The 18,017-nt window shown below is 41.2% G+C and overlaps 1 protein-coding gene across 6 annotated transcripts in view; it reads left to right on the forward strand.

Annotated features, from left to right (window-relative positions):
* Nucleotides 1–18,017, forward strand: part of MAP3K4 (mitogen-activated protein kinase kinase kinase 4) — a 91,245-nt gene that overhangs the window by 6,875 nt on the left and 66,353 nt on the right. For 4 of the 6 annotated variants that reach the window (XM_065632381.1, XM_065632376.1, XM_065632377.1 and 1 more), the window contains exon 1: nt 14,349–14,742. The exons of 1 other annotated variant lie outside the window; for it this stretch is intronic. In XM_065632381.1, the coding sequence (XP_065488453.1) occupies nt 14,678–14,742 (65 nt within the window). In that variant the 5' untranslated portion in view covers nt 14,349–14,677. Of the gene's footprint in view, nt 1–10,614; nt 10,771–14,348; nt 14,743–18,017 lie in introns of those variants that run through there. One more of the 6 variants, XM_065632379.1, reaches the window with a different exon arrangement.

Here is an 18,017-nt window from a genome sequence, read left to right on the forward strand (position 1 = left end):
AGAGGATGGAGGCATCATTCATCTCCTACCTTCCCTTGTTTTCAGAGCTTTGATAGGAGGGGAGTACAGTGCCTCCCAGTACAGGGGTGACATTAGTTAACCCACAGCAGAACAGCAGAAACCTTCTGAGTGAGGCACTTGCTCATGCAGCACAAATACATCATGAATGTCACACAGCACGTGAGTATCACGGCACAAATGTCAAATAGTCTGAGGAACACTTGCAACAGGCATTAGCTTAAACTTGTTTGATGAATGTTTTGCACAAGTAATTCCAATTTGTGACGCATTTGGGAGGGTTTTTATGTTTTGTTTTGCAATTTCAAAAGCAGCTCACAAGCAGAACAACTAACTTTGTCTGGTGACATGAAAACAATATATTGCTTGTCCTGTTGTAACCTTAAGCGTAAAATGATTTAGTACATCCTCAGCTCCGGCTCCCCAGCAAATTTTAAACTTGGACAATGTTGCTAGCAACTGAGACTTCCTGCAAGAATGGTTTATTGTCCTTCTTCCCTTGAAAAGATCCATTTTTAAGCAGTCAGTGTCATAAGAGCTGGTGACTGTTTCATTTCTAAGAGCACTTGCAAATGTATTTTTCTGGATGAACCACCCTTTATTCACTATTGTATTTTTCCTGGAAACACCTCAAAAACAAAACCATGCGCAGGGAATATATTGGCCTTTTCAATAGTATGGATTAGCAAGCTTCCCTTCCATAAAATGCTTTTAGCATCCTTTCCTATTTCAAGACTCTCAACTGGTCTTTGCTGAAAAATAACAAATTTGTACTAGTACCACAATATCTGATTATTGGTTCAGTAGCCATTCACTGAATACCTGCTCTATCTTCTGCTTGCTCTCGTGAATTCTGTGTTCTGCCTTACAGGGGCATCCTTTTGCCTACATAAATTAACCAAACATATTTCTGTAAAAATACCGTAATAATGCCAGGTCATTTTTGTCTGTAGCTCCCAAAGATGGTTGTGTGTCTTTTGCCCTCCCCGCTGCTTAAAAGCTTCAGAGCCTGCTTGATACCTGTGAGGGAACAAATAGTCTGGCAGGGAAGGGCACGGGCAGGGCTTGCATCACCCTGGCCCGTTCCTGCTTGTTGAGCCAGCTAGGCAGCCCAAGTCAGAGGTTACACCTTCCCTAAACGAGTATAACCTGAATACTCCTCCAAGCATACTAGAGAGCTTAGGGGGAAGAACCAGAATCCCTGAACGATTTCTTCTGGGTTTTCTTCCTGCGGCTGAGTGTTGATGTCCAACCAAGAGGCAAAGCACCTCCCCAGTCACACTGTTTCTACCCCTACCCTTGCAGATATCATGCAGTGTGTAGCAGGGTTATGACTCACACCACAATAACCTGAAAGTCAAGTCAGCATGGGCCATGCACTCTGCTGCAACCCATGGAGGTAAGGGGACAGAGCACTCGGGCAAGGGAGAGACAAGCAGAAGCTCTGCGGTGCAATTCCCCCTCGGGCTCATGGCAGGTCAGCATTCTGCAGAGCAGGAGCAAGGAGGCCTGCAGCAAAAATGCGCTGGCCTAGGAGATGCCTGGCCTTCTGCTGTGACCTCATCCTCCTGCAAAGCCACAGAGACTTCTTGCCAGGTCACTGGGCTGTATTTGCAGCTCTTTGATTTTGCAAATGTTTTCTTTAAGGTTTAGCCCTACCTAATGCAGATTAAATGCATAGCTACATACCGTGCAAAGGTGTTCAGAGACACTGAACATTGCAACTCCCTCTGTGATTTTGCATTTCACACAGAAAATACAAAACAGGCCAGCTTGGTTTAATGACTTGAACTAGCTGAAAAAATCTTAATATTACCTTTCTCACTTGGATGGGGCTTAGGGGTTTGGAAAAATTTCTTTCCTTATCTAGCATTTTAAGGAAATATGAACCTTGAATATCAAGGGTTGCTGGTGGTACAGAGAACACCCAGGCTTTTGTTTATAGACAAGGAATCTGGGTACTGTTCTGATAATATATTTGGCAGATGCGGAGCACGCAGCTGGATGAGCATTCAACAGCTAAACTGTGAAGCCTGTTCCTTAGAGAGTTCCTCGATCTTGAAAAACAAAGAAAAAGTTCATCTTTCTGGCACTGAAACTATGTCTTATTTTATTGGTAAGAATAAACCTACTTGTATGCACAATGAATGAGACCTTCACAGTAAGCTAATGATGGGTGTCTGTGATGTATGCCAGTAGCAGCTCCATTATTGATTTAGTTACACTGGTAAAAAATGGACACTTTATTACTGTTTTCTGCTGCAATGGGAAGAGACTCAATTATGCTCATAAGCACTACTGGAGCTATATTTATAGTTCCGTCAGTTTTTCCCAATATAAATACACCAAGAAAACCTTTCTCAGCTAGGCAGATCATACAGAATTTAGGATTGCTATGAGTGAGAATGCTTTGAAACAAAGTGCAATGTAATCCAAACATGTGGAAGCAGAAAAATCAAGCACTATACAAAGGTGAGAAACATGCTTCATAAACACATTGTAATAAATGACATAATAACCCCAATAAGTTATTTTTAAGGCAGACTTCTTAATTTGAATTAAAAAATCAACTAAATTCACTGCAGTCAACCATTGTTAAATGAATACTTGAATCAGGTTAGTATAAGGCTCAAGTTACACTAGAAAGGCAGTACCTACAACATCCTCTTGCTTCTGCTGTTTCATCCTTTCTATATCTGCTCTATATAACTATGATTACTATTCGTAACAGAACTTACCATTAAATATCATATCTGGATGTGCCCTGTCATGGCGGTAATTGCATATATCTAAGCATATTTCTTACTTTCCTCCCCACCCATATTATACAACAGTGCTATATTTCTAAATTAAAAAAAAAAGAAAATGAAGTATGTTAAAAAGAGGCAGTTAGAAAACCTAGCAGACTTGCTTTGCAATATCATGTAGGTAAGCTGGCTGATTCTTTTTGTAGTTCTGAATACAGACAATGTACATTTAAACAGTATCTTTCAGATTATTTTTATATGCAAATACCTGCATTTTCATAATCAGCTTCTAGGACTCTGATGACCAATATGAGCGCAACTGTTTATGTTGAATCTTCATACTTATGCATGAGTATAAGGCTTTGTAGATGTCAAGCTAGTAATCAGATTCACTTCTGGTTTGCACTAAATGTTGCAAATAGTATAATACGAAGAAAACCTGGCAGCACACTTCAGTTACTGAGCTGTGGACCAAAATGCTGATGATCAAATAAGAAAGGTATTCAATGGCGTATTTAAAAGGTTGGTTGCTTGTTACTGCTTTCTCAGGCAGAAATCTTCAATTCACATAAAGATCATTTGACCTTACAGTTCGGAGGAAACTGGACTCTGTGATGACAACACTACAAGCTGTGGCTGTGACACCTACAACTTGCAGCTTTCTAGTAGACTCATACTCACTGCATTACATCAGAGTGTAATTTTGATAGCTCTGCCCTTACCCTCTTTAGACAAGTGATGAGGCAGGCAAAACGTCCCTTTCTGAAGTCTATGTGAGCTAGTTACTTCAGAGAGAGAGATCCGTCCACAGTTAAATCCTTATTCAACACTCTGGTTGGCAGACTGTTGTGGATATGGCAAGGAGATTTAGAACAGCTGTAATAAATGTAGCATGAAATGTAACTCTGAAAAATATCGGTAATATAACTAGATTTTAGGTACTTGCCACACTAAACATGCTTATAGGCTGTTTTCAAATACAGGCTATGCAATAATTAAAATACATCAGAAAGCTCAGCTGAGGTGCAGTTCAATGAATGGGGAATAGCACAGAGCTAATTTGTCTCTTGGTTTGGCAACCCTCACAGAGGGAAAACAACTGTTGAAATCAGAGGAGTCTAAGATTTTCAGCATCTTTGTTCAAATGCATAACGGTGTCACATTCACTTTTGCAGACCAGTAAAGCTGACCATATCCAAATAATGACAGGCTTAGTTTATTTCACATGTAAAATGCAATGGTTTATAATTTATACAATTTGAATATCTGGATTTTGTATCACTTGAAATACAAAAATAAAAGACATAGTTAATGTTAATTGTTCTTTAAAAGTTCCTTAATTAACCTACAGTCCAAGTATAAAATTTTAAAAAAATTTTGTATGGTCAGCCTGGCTGTAAAACTTCATTAGTAAGAAATGACACAACTTTGAAAAGGAGGAGAAAAAGGACTTGCTCACAAAGCTGTCCTTACATCCATATAAACAGTCTTTGACCACCTTCTTCTGACAGGAAGTTACAATTTGATATGCAGTAGTGGCTACTTAACAGCAGTGTAAATTATATATTTTAGAATAACTTAATTCTTACCTGCAATTGTTCTTTATTCAAAATCTGTAATCTAAAAAGCCCACAATTTGTGACAAAATGATAAATAATATCAAAAGTTTTGTAGTGCTGTGTGCTTTTAAATAGTCGCATTTCCTAATGAAAATTAGAGATTGTATTAGAGATTGCTTGTAATTTATAAGTATTTGTGAGATCAATCATAGAATGGTTCAGGTGGAAAGGTTCCTCTGGAGATCACCTCATCCCAATCCTTTGCTTAAAGCAGGGTAAGCAGAAGAAGGTTGCTCAGGGCCATGACCAGTTGGGTTTTCAATATCTCCAAGGATGGAGACTCCACAATCTCTCTGAGCAACCTATGCCATTGTTTGACCATCCTCACCATAAGGAAAGTTTTTCTCATGTTTAAACAGAATGTACTGTGGTTTATTTTGTTCCCATTGCCTCTTGTCCCTTCACCAGACACCACTGGGAAGAGCCTGGCTCCATTCTTGACTCTTCCCCATCATCCCATTGGTAAGATCTTTCCTGAGCCTTCTCTTCTCCAAGCTGAACAGTGCCAGCTCTCTCAGCCTCTCCTCAGATCCCAGATGCTCCACATGCTTTATTGTCTTTGTGGTCCTTTGTTGAACTCACTCCGGCATGTCCATGTCTTTTTTGTGCTGGGGAGCCCAGAACTCAGCTGTCATTTGGAGGTGTTTTATAAATGTGTAAATATTACATTTTAATGCAAAAATTTTAACTGAACCTTTTTCTCTAAATTCTTAAATCCAGCTAAGAATAAGAGTCTTATTCTTATATGAACCTTATGTGTCCCTTTAGAAATATAGTATGTATTAGAGTCATCTTCCACAGCTTATAGAATACATATGTTCTTATTCTATGCCTCATGAAGACCATGAGAGACCACCTCAGACTGATGTGCTGTAGCTCAAATGTCCATCTCAAGAGTTAGTTAGAAGACAAATTACTCCGTGATCTCATCGCAGGCAGCGTGTCGTTATGCAACGTGTGATAAAGTTTTGCACCTGACCCATCCTGATTGCTTCTGACAGGTGAACAAGGAAGTTCTTGCCAGCAGAACTTCTCCAGTACTACTGAAAGAATAATGTGTGCCTGCCCTGTTGAAAACTGGGTGCTGAATCTGCAGACAAGCATTTTTTTCCTAGCTCTATGTGCTGCAGTATCCGTGCACTGTTAGAAAGCCGGAGTCTTTTAACTGAGCTCAGTATATTTTATGTTAGTGTCTTAATGCCTAGGCTAAGTAGCAGGACTAATTGACTGATGACTGCACTAGGATTAAGGGTGAAGAAAATTCCTCTCCTGGACTTCAGACTATCTATAGACAAACAGCAGAAACAGGGCTCAAATATGCCATAGTATTCAGCCTATAAGAGAGGAACTGAGCAATGACAGATCCTCAGTTTCGACAAGGTCATCCTGTTCACCAACACACTATCTCGTTCTATTATCCCTGGATGGAAACAAGAACTAACAACATTTTGACACTTTTGTTTGTATTTCTGATTATCACCACAGCTGAGATAAGTGCTGTGGAACTGAACGGCTTCAGAGTGCAATTTAGAGTTAAAATAGTTACTCTCATAAAACAAAGCCCATTGTATTCTCACAGCCATAGTAAAATCCACTCAAAGACACTGATAGCAACCACCTTTTAAAAAAAGAGGATTTTCGAAAGCATTCTCAGTGCTAAGAAAAACAGAATAAAGTTACAAGTTATCTTTGGATTAGATAGTATTTTAACATCTTAATTGGTTAAAAATCTGTGACATCACTTTGTTTTTTCTCTCAGGCAAAACACAACCATGGTATCAGTGATACCATTGTCATATATTGATAAGACTAACTGTATACCCATTAAGATAATAGGAACTTCATCTCTTAAACCAAAACAATATAAACATCTAATGCTTGTTAACAGACACTGTTGTCTCAGATTCTGCTACTGAACTTTCCTTTGGCAGATGCACTTGAAATAATTATGTCCTTGATATTCTGCTCTTCCCTGAGCATTAGTATGGCAGCAACCACAAAGCAGCAACTGCACTGGCCTTAGACTGAGATGAATTTTCACACATGGTTATATCGGCATACGACTTTTTTCAGATGCTTTTCACCTGAACTATTTTGATGCCACTTCACTGGAGTCTTTCAAATGTTGATTTGTAGAAAAAAAGGATGAAGACAATCCATAATGGTTTTTTCTTATGAAAGAAAGAACACAAGTGGGATTCCAAATTGTTAAATCAATTTTGTCCCAATTTGGACAAAACCCTTTCTTGAACGGAGTCTGAATCTGGAAAGTATTGGTTGATTGTGAAGATTTTTGGAAAATTATGAACCTAGGAAAAAAAAATAAAATTATGTACCCTCTCATACTTTCACTGAGGTCATTGCTATGGCAATAAAAAATACTTACGTTAAAATAAAACCTAACAATATTTTTCAAATTTTCCCCAAATTTCTTTTCCTTTTCCAAAAAAAGTCATGGTTACATGGGTAAATCTAAATTACGTGTGAGCCAGCATAGTAAAAGTAGATTATATTTCATCTATCTGTAACATATTTTCCTGTCAACAACTAAAAAAGAAGGAACTGTTATGCCATGTGTGAGGTAATAGGATTACCAGGGATTTATAAAACTCCACAGGGCATCCAATGGCAAAGGTAAAACTTTTTCAAGTCATCTACAGAGACAGTTCTGCTGGTTTTGTGTATCCTCTGCAACTGCGATGGATGCATGTAGCGTTACCTAGGCAAATGGGTGAGAGGAAGGAGGATGTTAGAAAAATGTGGAACTGGAGTAAGATTTGTGCTCATTTCAACTATAGAATTCTGTTGGACTCCATAAGAAGCTTCTGCAGCCACAAGGAAAAAAAAATCCTGTCTTTGCACCAAAAATATTTGTTCTGGAATAATTTTATTGCTTGAATTCCATAATAAATGTTAATACTTCATCTCCATAGAGCACCTGGTTAAATGTTTGAGGTTTTCATTTTGGCTAATATGCAGTCTAATTCAAAAGATGAAACACATACATGCCAGTGCCAAAATACTACAGTTGTGAATTTAGTGATGAAAATACAGGAATTCTGAAGTCAGAAGTCACACAATGCTTCAGTAACTTTGGTCATGGTTCAGACAGTCAGCTTTGTATTGCTTTCAATTCTGACCCACGTTATTTGAACCTATCCTTAGGAGAGGTCAAAATGTAGAGTCCTTGAAGGTAGGTTTCAGAAAGGCAATGAGCACAGATATGTTTGATACAGCATCTTATTTTACTCACAAATGCACAAAGGCCATGCTGAATAAAACCTGAAACTCTTAGAGAGAGCCTGCATATATTATGGATCTTATAGATAACACAGTTGAGATCACTGGGATTATTAATTTACTTTTTTTAATCCACCCTCTTATGCTTCTGGGATAATAGGAATTGTTAGATCACCATCTTTATCTGCTCACTTGGTCTCCTCAGTACCAAACAGACACAAGCCTCCCTAAACAACCTTAGAGAGACTCGTGGCTAATGAGATGAGCAGGTTGCTGCTTAACATGGCAAGAGAAAAAGTCAGAGGAATAGGGCTCAGAAACTTGTTTCAAACAAGCAAACCAACAGGCGTAATACATGGCCTTACAATTTATCACCTGGGCAACAAACAGTATGTATTTATAATGCACCTGGAGATCTTGGGCATCTCTCATCTCAGTGGAAGGTACTAAGTAGGGCAGCCAAATGCTGTGTGATACCTGCAGATCTGCGGTGCTCTGATTCTTTGCAGAAGAATGTGTGGAAACGCATCATACAATATGGGTAGGGGAAAAAAAGACTCTTTAATATCCTATAGAATATGCAAGTTTTGCTTGGTTAAAGATCTCTGGGGAAGGAAAAGAAAAGAAAGAAAAATGATGGAAGGAACTGCTAAGCTTTGCTGTCCATTTTTTCGTAGCTCTTCCGGAGATTCCAGCACTGTACTTTGTGGTTCTCCATTATTTTTGTCTAGGAAGGTTTCAGAAGTAGTGTCATTCATAACTAACATCCATGACTCCTCTTGAACTGCCTCACAGAGGTGCTAAATGCATGAAGGCTACCTCTTCTGTAGTTGCTCAGCAGAGAATGTCACACGGATCTCAGCTCCCTAACACAAGCGTCATAAACTGGATTCCTCAGCTGGCTGTAGCAGGAGAGACTGCTGGTGCTAGGAAAGCAGATCAGCTCACATCATTCAACAGCTATTTCAAGTGCTGTGTGCTGTTTCCTAGCAGGGATGTGTCTTAAAATAAGCATTCGCACCTGTGAAGAAGAGAAATCCAAAACAATTAAAGAAATAATTGTAGGGGCCAATAAGACTCAAATGAGAACAGAAAACTGCAAATGCATTGAAATACTGTCAAGTCACAGGCAATTGTCTGTTTAGAGTGTTTTAAACTGTGTAAGAATTTAGAAGGATGAAAATAGTTATGTTCACAATGAGGTAACAGCTTTTTATAAGTAATGAAGTGGGCAGAAATGAAGGTGTAAGCTAAAACGTGAAACATTGCAGACTTGGAGACAACTGGGAGTTGTAGAATGAGTTACTATCCTGCTGTCCTCTAGTTAGGAGGGCATTGTGACAAGTGCAGAATAGCCTAGTTCCTATTGCTGTTCACCAGAACCGAGCCATCAGCAGGATTACACCACGAAACCCACCTTGCGAAGTTGTGGGTGATAAATTATTCCAGATGATTCAGAGCAGAAGGAGGAAATGGATCCTATAAACATTTTTATAGATGAGTAACTATTCTCCCAGGGTTGTCCCAATGATGTCAGCATGTCTGTTACATAAGTGAACTGATGTGTAGATAAATGTTTGCAGGGATTAATATTAAATGAAGATAAAAATTTTCTCATGGCTGCTTATAACTCTATACAGCTGATGCAACAGCCAGGAAGTGCTGGGCTAAAGGAATACACCAGATATACTGCTTTTCTGTGACTACTCTCACTTTATATGAAGAGCTGTTGAAAGGAGGAGGGATGGACAGGAGCTGTAGAAGATATCCCTAGGCAGGGAAGTTTGATATAGATCTCACAGCTGTTTTCTGCTAGGATAATGCAGCTGATGTAAGGAGAAAGAATCTCAGATGCACAACTAGATATATTAAAATATCTAGTCTGGAACACGGGTTTTTTTTTTTCTTTCTGGGCTGATGGAAATAAATAGCATCACTTTAAAACTTTTAATATAAGCAAGTGTTCAGACTTGCAAGATACTTGAGAAGAGAACAGGCAGAGCTGCATGCAACGGTGCACTAAATTGCACTGTCAGGCACACGCAGAAAACAGATGGGTATGCTCTGGGTCTACAAAAACGGTTTCAGAGGATGAGCCCAAATTCTTCAGTGGAGCTTCTTTGAACATGAAAAAATTGTATTGAATATAAATGCAAACAAGCGCTGCAATGATCTTGGTCTTGTTTATAAACGTCCCACAGCTGATCACCGAGTATGTCTGTTATACAGTTGGGGAAAGAATTATAGTGTGATTTAGCTACCTTCAAGCAAGCTTAATCTGTTGTTGATAATCAAGTTCAAGTAGCACTAAATTCAGTGCAGCTTATTTTCACCAGTCCAAAGTCAGTTCTTGGGAAAACAAAAGCTACTGTAGCCAGACAATACATGCGTTGCCTCAGAAACATTTTCAGTCTCCTTATATGTAAGGAGAATCATCACTACGTCCAGTGTCCAGGTACCTTTGAATACCATCCGGTGATTTTAGCTATACCCAGATTTACAGATGCTAAGCCCAAAGGCCAGCTTTACACAGTACAAGCATACTGCTTTGAGCACAACTGAGGTTCACGCTTCTCTTACGTGGGTCATGACGTTTTAATAATGCCAAAGGCAGTGTTACATACAGTTGCTTTTTAGGACAGGAAGTACCGAAAAAAAAAAAAAACCAGACCAAAACCAAAAACTAGTTGAAGTGACAAGACAATAATCCCAGGAATGTTTCTGACCTCATGCTACTCTTACTAACAAAATACTCCTTTAATAGTGATGAGTTAACCATATCAAGCTGTGTGTGATCTGACATGCAGCATGTGAGATGACAGTGTTCAGACAGAAATACTCTACCTCCGTCAAGCTAGCTGGCTCCTATTACAGCACGGGTGTTAAACCGTGCTGCTGAACAAGCTTTGGCAGCCAGCACGCCAGCTTCTGAAGTGAATGAATCACAGTGGTAACGGATGGTTGAACACAGGTATATACAGCGTGGCTCCTTCATTTCTTTCAGAGGTTCACACTTCAAATCAGTTGCAGCAAAGCTCAAATCACACTACACTGAAAACTGAGTTCCGTTTCTATCAAAATAACCCCCAACCTGATCTTCTGTGAAAGCAACAAAACTGTAGATGGAAGAATCTGCATATTTCCAGGTAGAAATGCATCTTGGTATTCTATTTTGATTATGGAGTAGCTACATAAGAAAGAAATGGTGTCAGATTGTCTTGTAGATATGAACTGCAGGTGTTTTTCATGTTTTACTCTTCATTGCATGGCCGAAGAGCATTTCTAATCTGTGACCAAGAACAAAATGAAAATTCTATCTTCAGCACATCTAAGCAGATCTAGACTAACTATACCTAACAGGCTGCTTTCCAACGTCGACTGTTGAAAGGGGGACTACGTCCAAATTAACTTTGCTTCCACTTTTAAACAGCTTTTAGTGGAATTAAATAATTTATTGGAAGGAAAAACTAAATCTACAAAGCTGTTTTCGTCAAGAACTGTCTGATTACTATGTTTCATTAACTATTGTTAATGCTGTGCCTTATTCTGCGTAACATTCATAAAGTGAAATAAAAGTTTGGCCTTGTGGCAGATATTGGGAGAAAAAAATTTGGAAGAGATTCTTGTAATGTATTTAATTACCTACATGGACTCAATCTTTCTTTTTCTTCATTAGCATTTTTTGTATATAGAAAAGAGATGTAGAACTCACAAATGACAAAAGCACGGCTGCATGTACAATACTGTCTGATAGTTTCGATGACATGACGAAAAGGGAATAACAGAATCTATGCACCAGGAATAGATGGAAATTTAAGGGGTAGTTGCAGTAAAAATTTTAAAAAGCTATTTGAAAGACTTATTTTTGTTATTAGGATACTATTGTCATCTCTTCATTTTTTATTGCAAGTTCTAGGACTGCTGGTGTAATAAAAGGCATTCTGCTGGAACAAAAAGCAATTCCTAAGCAATAGCAGTATCTGCTAAAATTATAAATGCACATGGTTGCTGAAAAAAAAGAAAAAAAGAAAATTAATCCTAAAACTTCAGAAAACAGAAGTTAAACTAAAGAAGTTTGTCTATTTTGACAGTTGCCTGGGTTTTTTTTTTAAACCTAGAATTTTGGGAACATGATTTTGTCACATCAGGCAATAAAATCCACTAACATTACTAATATTTTAAATACATTTTCTGACAGATTAAGACATCATTTATTGTGACATCATCTGTTTTAATTTTGCGTCTTCTTCTATTCCAGTAGTAGAACCAGAATTAACTTCATTTATCAATTTCCATGCACTTGTGCAATGTTGATATGTTGAGACTCACAAACTGGCAGTCAGAGAGTCTTTGAGATAAAAAGACATTCCTGAAAGAAGACGAAAATAATTAAAATAATTTTGTGCATATCAATTTTTGTAAGACCTCTGTAACTTCTTTAAATTTTGTCTTTGCTAAATAGTATCTCTAGAAAGCCTCTGACAGTCTTATGTTGTCTGCTATTTCCTGTACTATCAGCTCTGTATAGTATCTCTTTGCCTTTCCTTCCAAGACCTCTTTAGGCTATTCACAAACCTCTCACAATTTTCTTCTTGATGCCAGGAGCTATGTTGCTCACTATGGCCTATTGCAGACAAGTAAGTGCCATTGTATCAAACTTACAGCCTTGCTTTGCTTGGCCAGTTATCTGTAGTTTTAGCATATTCTCTATGGTACGCCACAAGAATGTGTTGCAACCCAGTGTGCTGGGTTGCCCTACAGAAAAAGAGCCATGCAGGAAGTCTGTTCTGGACCTCTTTGTTTGAGAGGCTGCAGTGAACCCAAATCTGCGGTGAACCCAAATTTGCTTCAGCAAATCATCTTAATATTCACAGAAAGTAAAGCAGTGGGCAGTCCCCAATTCCACCTTTTGCTCAGGGCCCTTGGGGTGTCTGTGCATGTACATCATCATGCCGTCACATCTGTGGCAAAAGGCAATATCAGATCTTTTTTTCCTAGTTAATGAAAATTCTGCGCTTCTACCATATCACTACACTGATTGTTTTGATAGAAGAAACAATGAAGCTGAAAATTTTTGCCATGATTGCTAAAGACTTTGCTGCCCTGCAAATAGCTGAAGAGATGGTGTCAGATGACGACCTGTAACATAGCTGAAAAGAGTGCTAAAAGCCATTGCTATGCAATTATTTCATCAATGACATTGGGCCTTTGTTATTTGCAATCATACTAAAAAAGTACATACTGTGAAATGAGCAGCTTTACTTTAGATGTAGAGAATTTATGCTTTTATGGAGATGACAAGGAATTTATTAGGCTAGCACTTCAGAATTTCTAGTGTTGACTTTCTTCATCTATAGTTTCTAACTTCTCTTCACAATGACAGATTAGTAAGAATGTACTGTGTATATCTGCCTTTGGGTTTGGGCTCAACTGTTTGACCAAAAATCGTTAACATGTTAAACACTGCTTTTTTTCCATTTTATGAGGTAATCTTAGGTAATAATTCTGCACGTAAACATGTTTAAATGTCATGACCATCAGGGTCATGATGATCCAAGTGGTTTTTTTTTGACCTATAGAAAACATGAAACTGGCTTCCTGCATAATGTAATTCATCTGGTCCCACATTTTAATGCACATATTTATTAAGATGATAAATGTATAGTCGAAGTATCTTCTGCATTCTAGCTTGAAAAAAAATTATTTCAAAGGGCTTGTTAAAATCAATTTGTGGAAAATTCTTAAACTTGGATAGCTACATGGACAACTTTATATCATGAATAGTGACATTACAACTGGACTTCAGTATGAGGCCAGAAATTTGTGTTAATTTCTTGGACAGTTAAGTTAATGAAGGAACTGTGCATAAAGCAGAATCCAGCACTGATTCCAGCCCGAGTTCAAATTTCACTCTTCAGAAATAACATATACTGTTTGTATACCCATTACAGATGCCAGGGTTTGCTGCTGTGCTTCCAGTCCTATAAAACAAAACGAGGCGCTCTCTCACCAAACGCACAATTAAATAACTCATGGCAGTTTTCTGCCTTTGAAGGGCGTTAACATTGGTATCCCAGCCAAACTATGGTTCAGGAAATCACATTTTTCCTCCCTGTAGTTCCAAGTGGATAGCGTGGTTCCACGTCTCTGTTCGAGGCTGATAACCAGTGCTGCTGGATGCTTTAGAAAGACCACGTTTATAAAATGAAACAAGTCAGTCCGTAAGCGACAGAATAAATGATGCCTTTTTTTTTTCTTTTCTGCAAAGCTATGCACACCCCGATCATTCTGCCAGGCGGCCCCTCAAGGGAGCTCGAGGGCCTCTCACGCCGCTGAGCTCCCCGAGAAGGCTGCGGCGGCTGCAGCCCCAGCACGGTGCCCACCTCGCAGTCCGGCTGCGAGGAGCACGTACCCGATGGGGTAAGAACATCTTCCTCTCGCTACTTAGGTTCTTCTTCCACCCCCGGCTGCTAAAGCTGGCGGCAAGTTGCAGTTTCTGGGACCCCCGGCACCCGTTGAGTGGCAGCCGACAGCGGCTGCCAGCTGCTGCCCGGGGCGAGGCGGGAGCCCGGCGCCAGCTGGCGGGGCGGCAGCTCCCGCCGCGCTCCGGCACCGCCCGGCGCCGCACCGAACGCGGCCCCTCCCGTAGCACCGCGGGCAGATCACCCCCGCAGCTCCACAGCGCGCCCCGTCCCCGCCGCCAGCCCGACGGGCGGGCGCCCCCGCGGCGGGGGCAGCGGGCGGGGGCAGCGGGCGGGGGCAGCGGGCGCGGGCAGCCGCCGCCTCGGCCGCCGCCCGGCCCCTGCCGAGCGAGCGCCTCTGGCTCGGCCGGTCCCTCCTCGCGTGCCGTAGCGATGCTCCCGGCTCCGCTGCCTGGGGAGGCTGTTTCCAAGATGGCGGCCGCGCGGGCGGCTCTGCGCGGCCGGGTGTCTGCAGCTGGGTAGAGACCCCCCCTCCCCTCCTCCTCCTCCTCCTCGCTGCACCCCCGGCTCCGCAGCGGGCCGGGCTGGGCCGCGCACTGCGATCCGCCGCCATGCCGCCCTCGGTGCATGCATGAGAGACGTCGCCGCGCTGGTCTCTGCCGCTGCCGCCATGGAGGAGCCGCCGCCGCCGGGGAGGTCAGTACCCAGCGCTGCAGACGGGGAGCTGCGTGCAGGGAGCGGCGCGGGGCGCCCGCCGCCAGCCCGCGCTGCGCAGCCGAGCTGCGGGTGCGAGTGCCGGCCGCCCCGGCTGCACCGCCCGGGGCACGGCGGTGCCTGCTGAACCCTCCTGCCCCCCGGCCCCTTCGCCGTGCAAAAGCTCCGGCTGCTGCCGCTACTTCCGCGCTTCTGTAAAGCGCCCCCCGAGCGCGCAAGTGCTTCGATAATAAATCTCTAGTGGCTGCGGTGGGTAAGGCGATGTTTTGTGGGCGCTTCGCAATTAAAGACAGATCATTTCCTTCCCCCCTGGCCGAGCAGCCGGAGCACACGGGGGGTGTTCAGGGGCACTGGCAGGGCCGGCGGTCGGGGGAAGCTTTTGCCGGCGGTGGGCGCCAGAGCGGGTGGTTAAGAGCGGTGCGGAGAGGGGGGCAGCAGCTGGTAGAGCCCCCGGCAGGGCTGACAAAGTGTGACCTATGCTCATGGACTTGTGAACTGCAGCGATAAAAACACCGCCTTCTAGGAGGGTGTCCCGTGTTTATAGCAGCCGTGATTACAACCGGGTAGTTGGGTGCACCGGTAAAACAGCAGGATCTTGGAGTTATCATTCCTGGCAGCGTTGCAATCGGTATTTGTCAGAAGATACAGTTTAAAAAAACAAAATATCTTCCACGAAGAGGACTGGCGCTATAATGCCTCAAGCTTTTTGCAACTGCTGTTACCTCCTGAATGTGCTGACCTGCAGACTGGCTTTTTGCAAGTCTCCATCTGTGCCCTGCTGAGAGATGGGGATGCAAATTACTTCATGGTTTAGTGTTTCCAACTGGCTGTGGAAGTGTTGCATAAGTCCAAGTTATTAATTCCCTGGCAATTACTTCTCCTTTTAAAATAACATCCTGTTGATGCACTTCACTTCTCACTAGGAGGCATTCAGGAAACGTTTTTTTAAGACGCTTGTGTGATCAATTAGTACTGCAAGGCAATAGTCCGGCACGTTGTATTCCAGGTGTGCTGTGCAAAAAAGCTTGATGGTGTCACCTTCCTGAAATCATTCTTGGATATTGCAAGCTACTGTTTCATACCGATGTAATAAAAGGGAAGTGGTGATGCACGCCAGTTTGCATCAGGACTGTGGAGTTGAACAGTTTCTGGTTTGAGATTTCATTAATGTATTTTAATGATTTGTTTTTGTTACATCATGAGAATGCTAAAACCAGACGGTATATCACAGTTAATTAGATTTAACTTAAGTATTATGAAACACAAAAGCTAGTAGGGCAACTGAATTAATAAGCTTCCAAGTTCCTTTTTACAGTATCTTCAAAGAGTAATAGTGCAGATTAAGCAGAAATTGACTTGAAATATGATTTGTACAACAGCATGACCCTAGACTTAGGCTGTCCTCATGTAGGAGAGTAATCTGCTGTGCCTGGATGGAAAACACCCAGGCATTTCCTGTCTAGGGCCATTTCTGACCTCTGCTGGATTCTGCTTATTAAAAGACAGTTTATATGAGTCGGATGTGGGTGTGGATAGTGTGGTGGCAACTTTACCCAGCAAATGAGAATTGAATTAGTTATTTCAGAGTGAGCTGGTGGGTGGGAAGGAGATGTCGCATAACAATTAGGTAGCCCTAATTTGTGTCGGGTAATGCATGTACTCCACTGTGATTCACTTCTGTGTGTACTTTGTGTATCAACTTCACATCTGATTTAGAACAGAACTGCTTCTCTGGCTTTACATAGTACTTGCTTTTTCTGAAAAATAATACAAGGGCAAAGTATAAAACATGATTAAAGCTGATTTAAATTCTGGAGTTATTAGGTGTTCAGTCTTGCAGATATGAGGTCAGAATCTTGTTGAAATCAGTGGGACTGTGCAGGCTTGAGAATTTGAAATCCATTTCATGGCAGAGTTTTTAATCCTGTCTGTAGAATATGAATGGGTTCTTATTGATAAAGAGTTCTGGGTAGCGCTGAAGTGCAGTGCTATAATGCATTCTTTTTAAGTTTAATTACGCTGGAGAAGTACTTGGTCATTCTCATCAGCAGTACACCTACATTAGTTTTAAAAAGAAAGTTTATTGATTTATTGTTGTGAGACTGCCTTATGTGTTGGAAAACTGTCTTTGTGTGAGGATTCTATGTCTTGTCAGAATATAAATGCAAGGGTACATTTTATAAATCTAAGGCAAGCATACAATATATTCATGGCCTTTTTTGATTTATGCAGTCCTTAGTCCAAAGCATTTGGTTGAGAATCCCTCTCCAAAAGCAAACTGTTTTTCCCACATCCTCCTTTCTTTCTTGAAACATAAACTTTGGGGTGGGAAGAGAGGGTAGGCAGCTCTAAACTGAAAAATTCTCAGAGAACCTATGAGCAGATGTTGATTTTGAGATAGGTTTGTACTTGGACATTGGACAGCCTGCAGTGTTTATGGATAAGTGAAAAGATACTACTAAGAAGTTTGGGAAAGAATTCACATTTAAGTATCAATCCTTGTAACAAAGCATCAGGAAGTCTTCAATATAAGATATTTCCACTTAGAGAATTTAGAATGCTGATTAAAATGGGTACATATTTGGTGCTTCTTCGTTATGGCCTAATGGCTTTAAATTTTCCAACCCCAGTTTCAGGCTTTCCCAAGAATTTTCTGGCACAAAATCCACTATAGAGAAAAATGAGCCCTTAAGTACTTCCTTTGTTGGGATACCAATTTTGGTGGCACTGCAAAGGTATAAGGAGCCATAGGGCTACTCTGACTTGTGCCTTGGTTGCCTGTAGCCCTCTTTCTCCTGGCATGCATCCAGTGCAAAGGGTAAAGGAAGGAGCAAGGCTGTGAATAAAGCGGGACAGAATTGTGAATAACGTGGAGGCTTCCTCTGTGCCTGGGAATTTTTCAGTGGTCTGTCTATCAGATTTGTTGGCACTATGATGCCGATGAAGTGGGCTGTCAGTCTGCAGCATCTGTTTGGGGAAAGCCTGAGGTCACGTCCCAAGTTGTGCTCAAACTATTTTTCTGTTTGCCAGTCTATCCGTATGACTGATAGTGTATCAGCAGTGAAAGACTTTAAAATTATTTTATTAACTTAGCATCTTAACTTCAGTAGGAGAAATTGAGTGTATAGAGTTTTACCATCCTTTTTTCCCCCCATGCATTTAAACGAGGTAAGATGTAATCTCCATTCTTCATGTATTGCATTTTCTTGTTTACATCTGCGAGATTGGGATGAATGATTGCGCCACCTACACGCAAA

This window comes from Caloenas nicobarica, chromosome 3 (genome assembly GCF_036013445.1).
Source record: "Caloenas nicobarica isolate bCalNic1 chromosome 3, bCalNic1.hap1, whole genome shotgun sequence".
Lineage (NCBI taxonomy): Eukaryota > Metazoa > Chordata > Aves > Columbiformes > Columbidae > Caloenas > Caloenas nicobarica.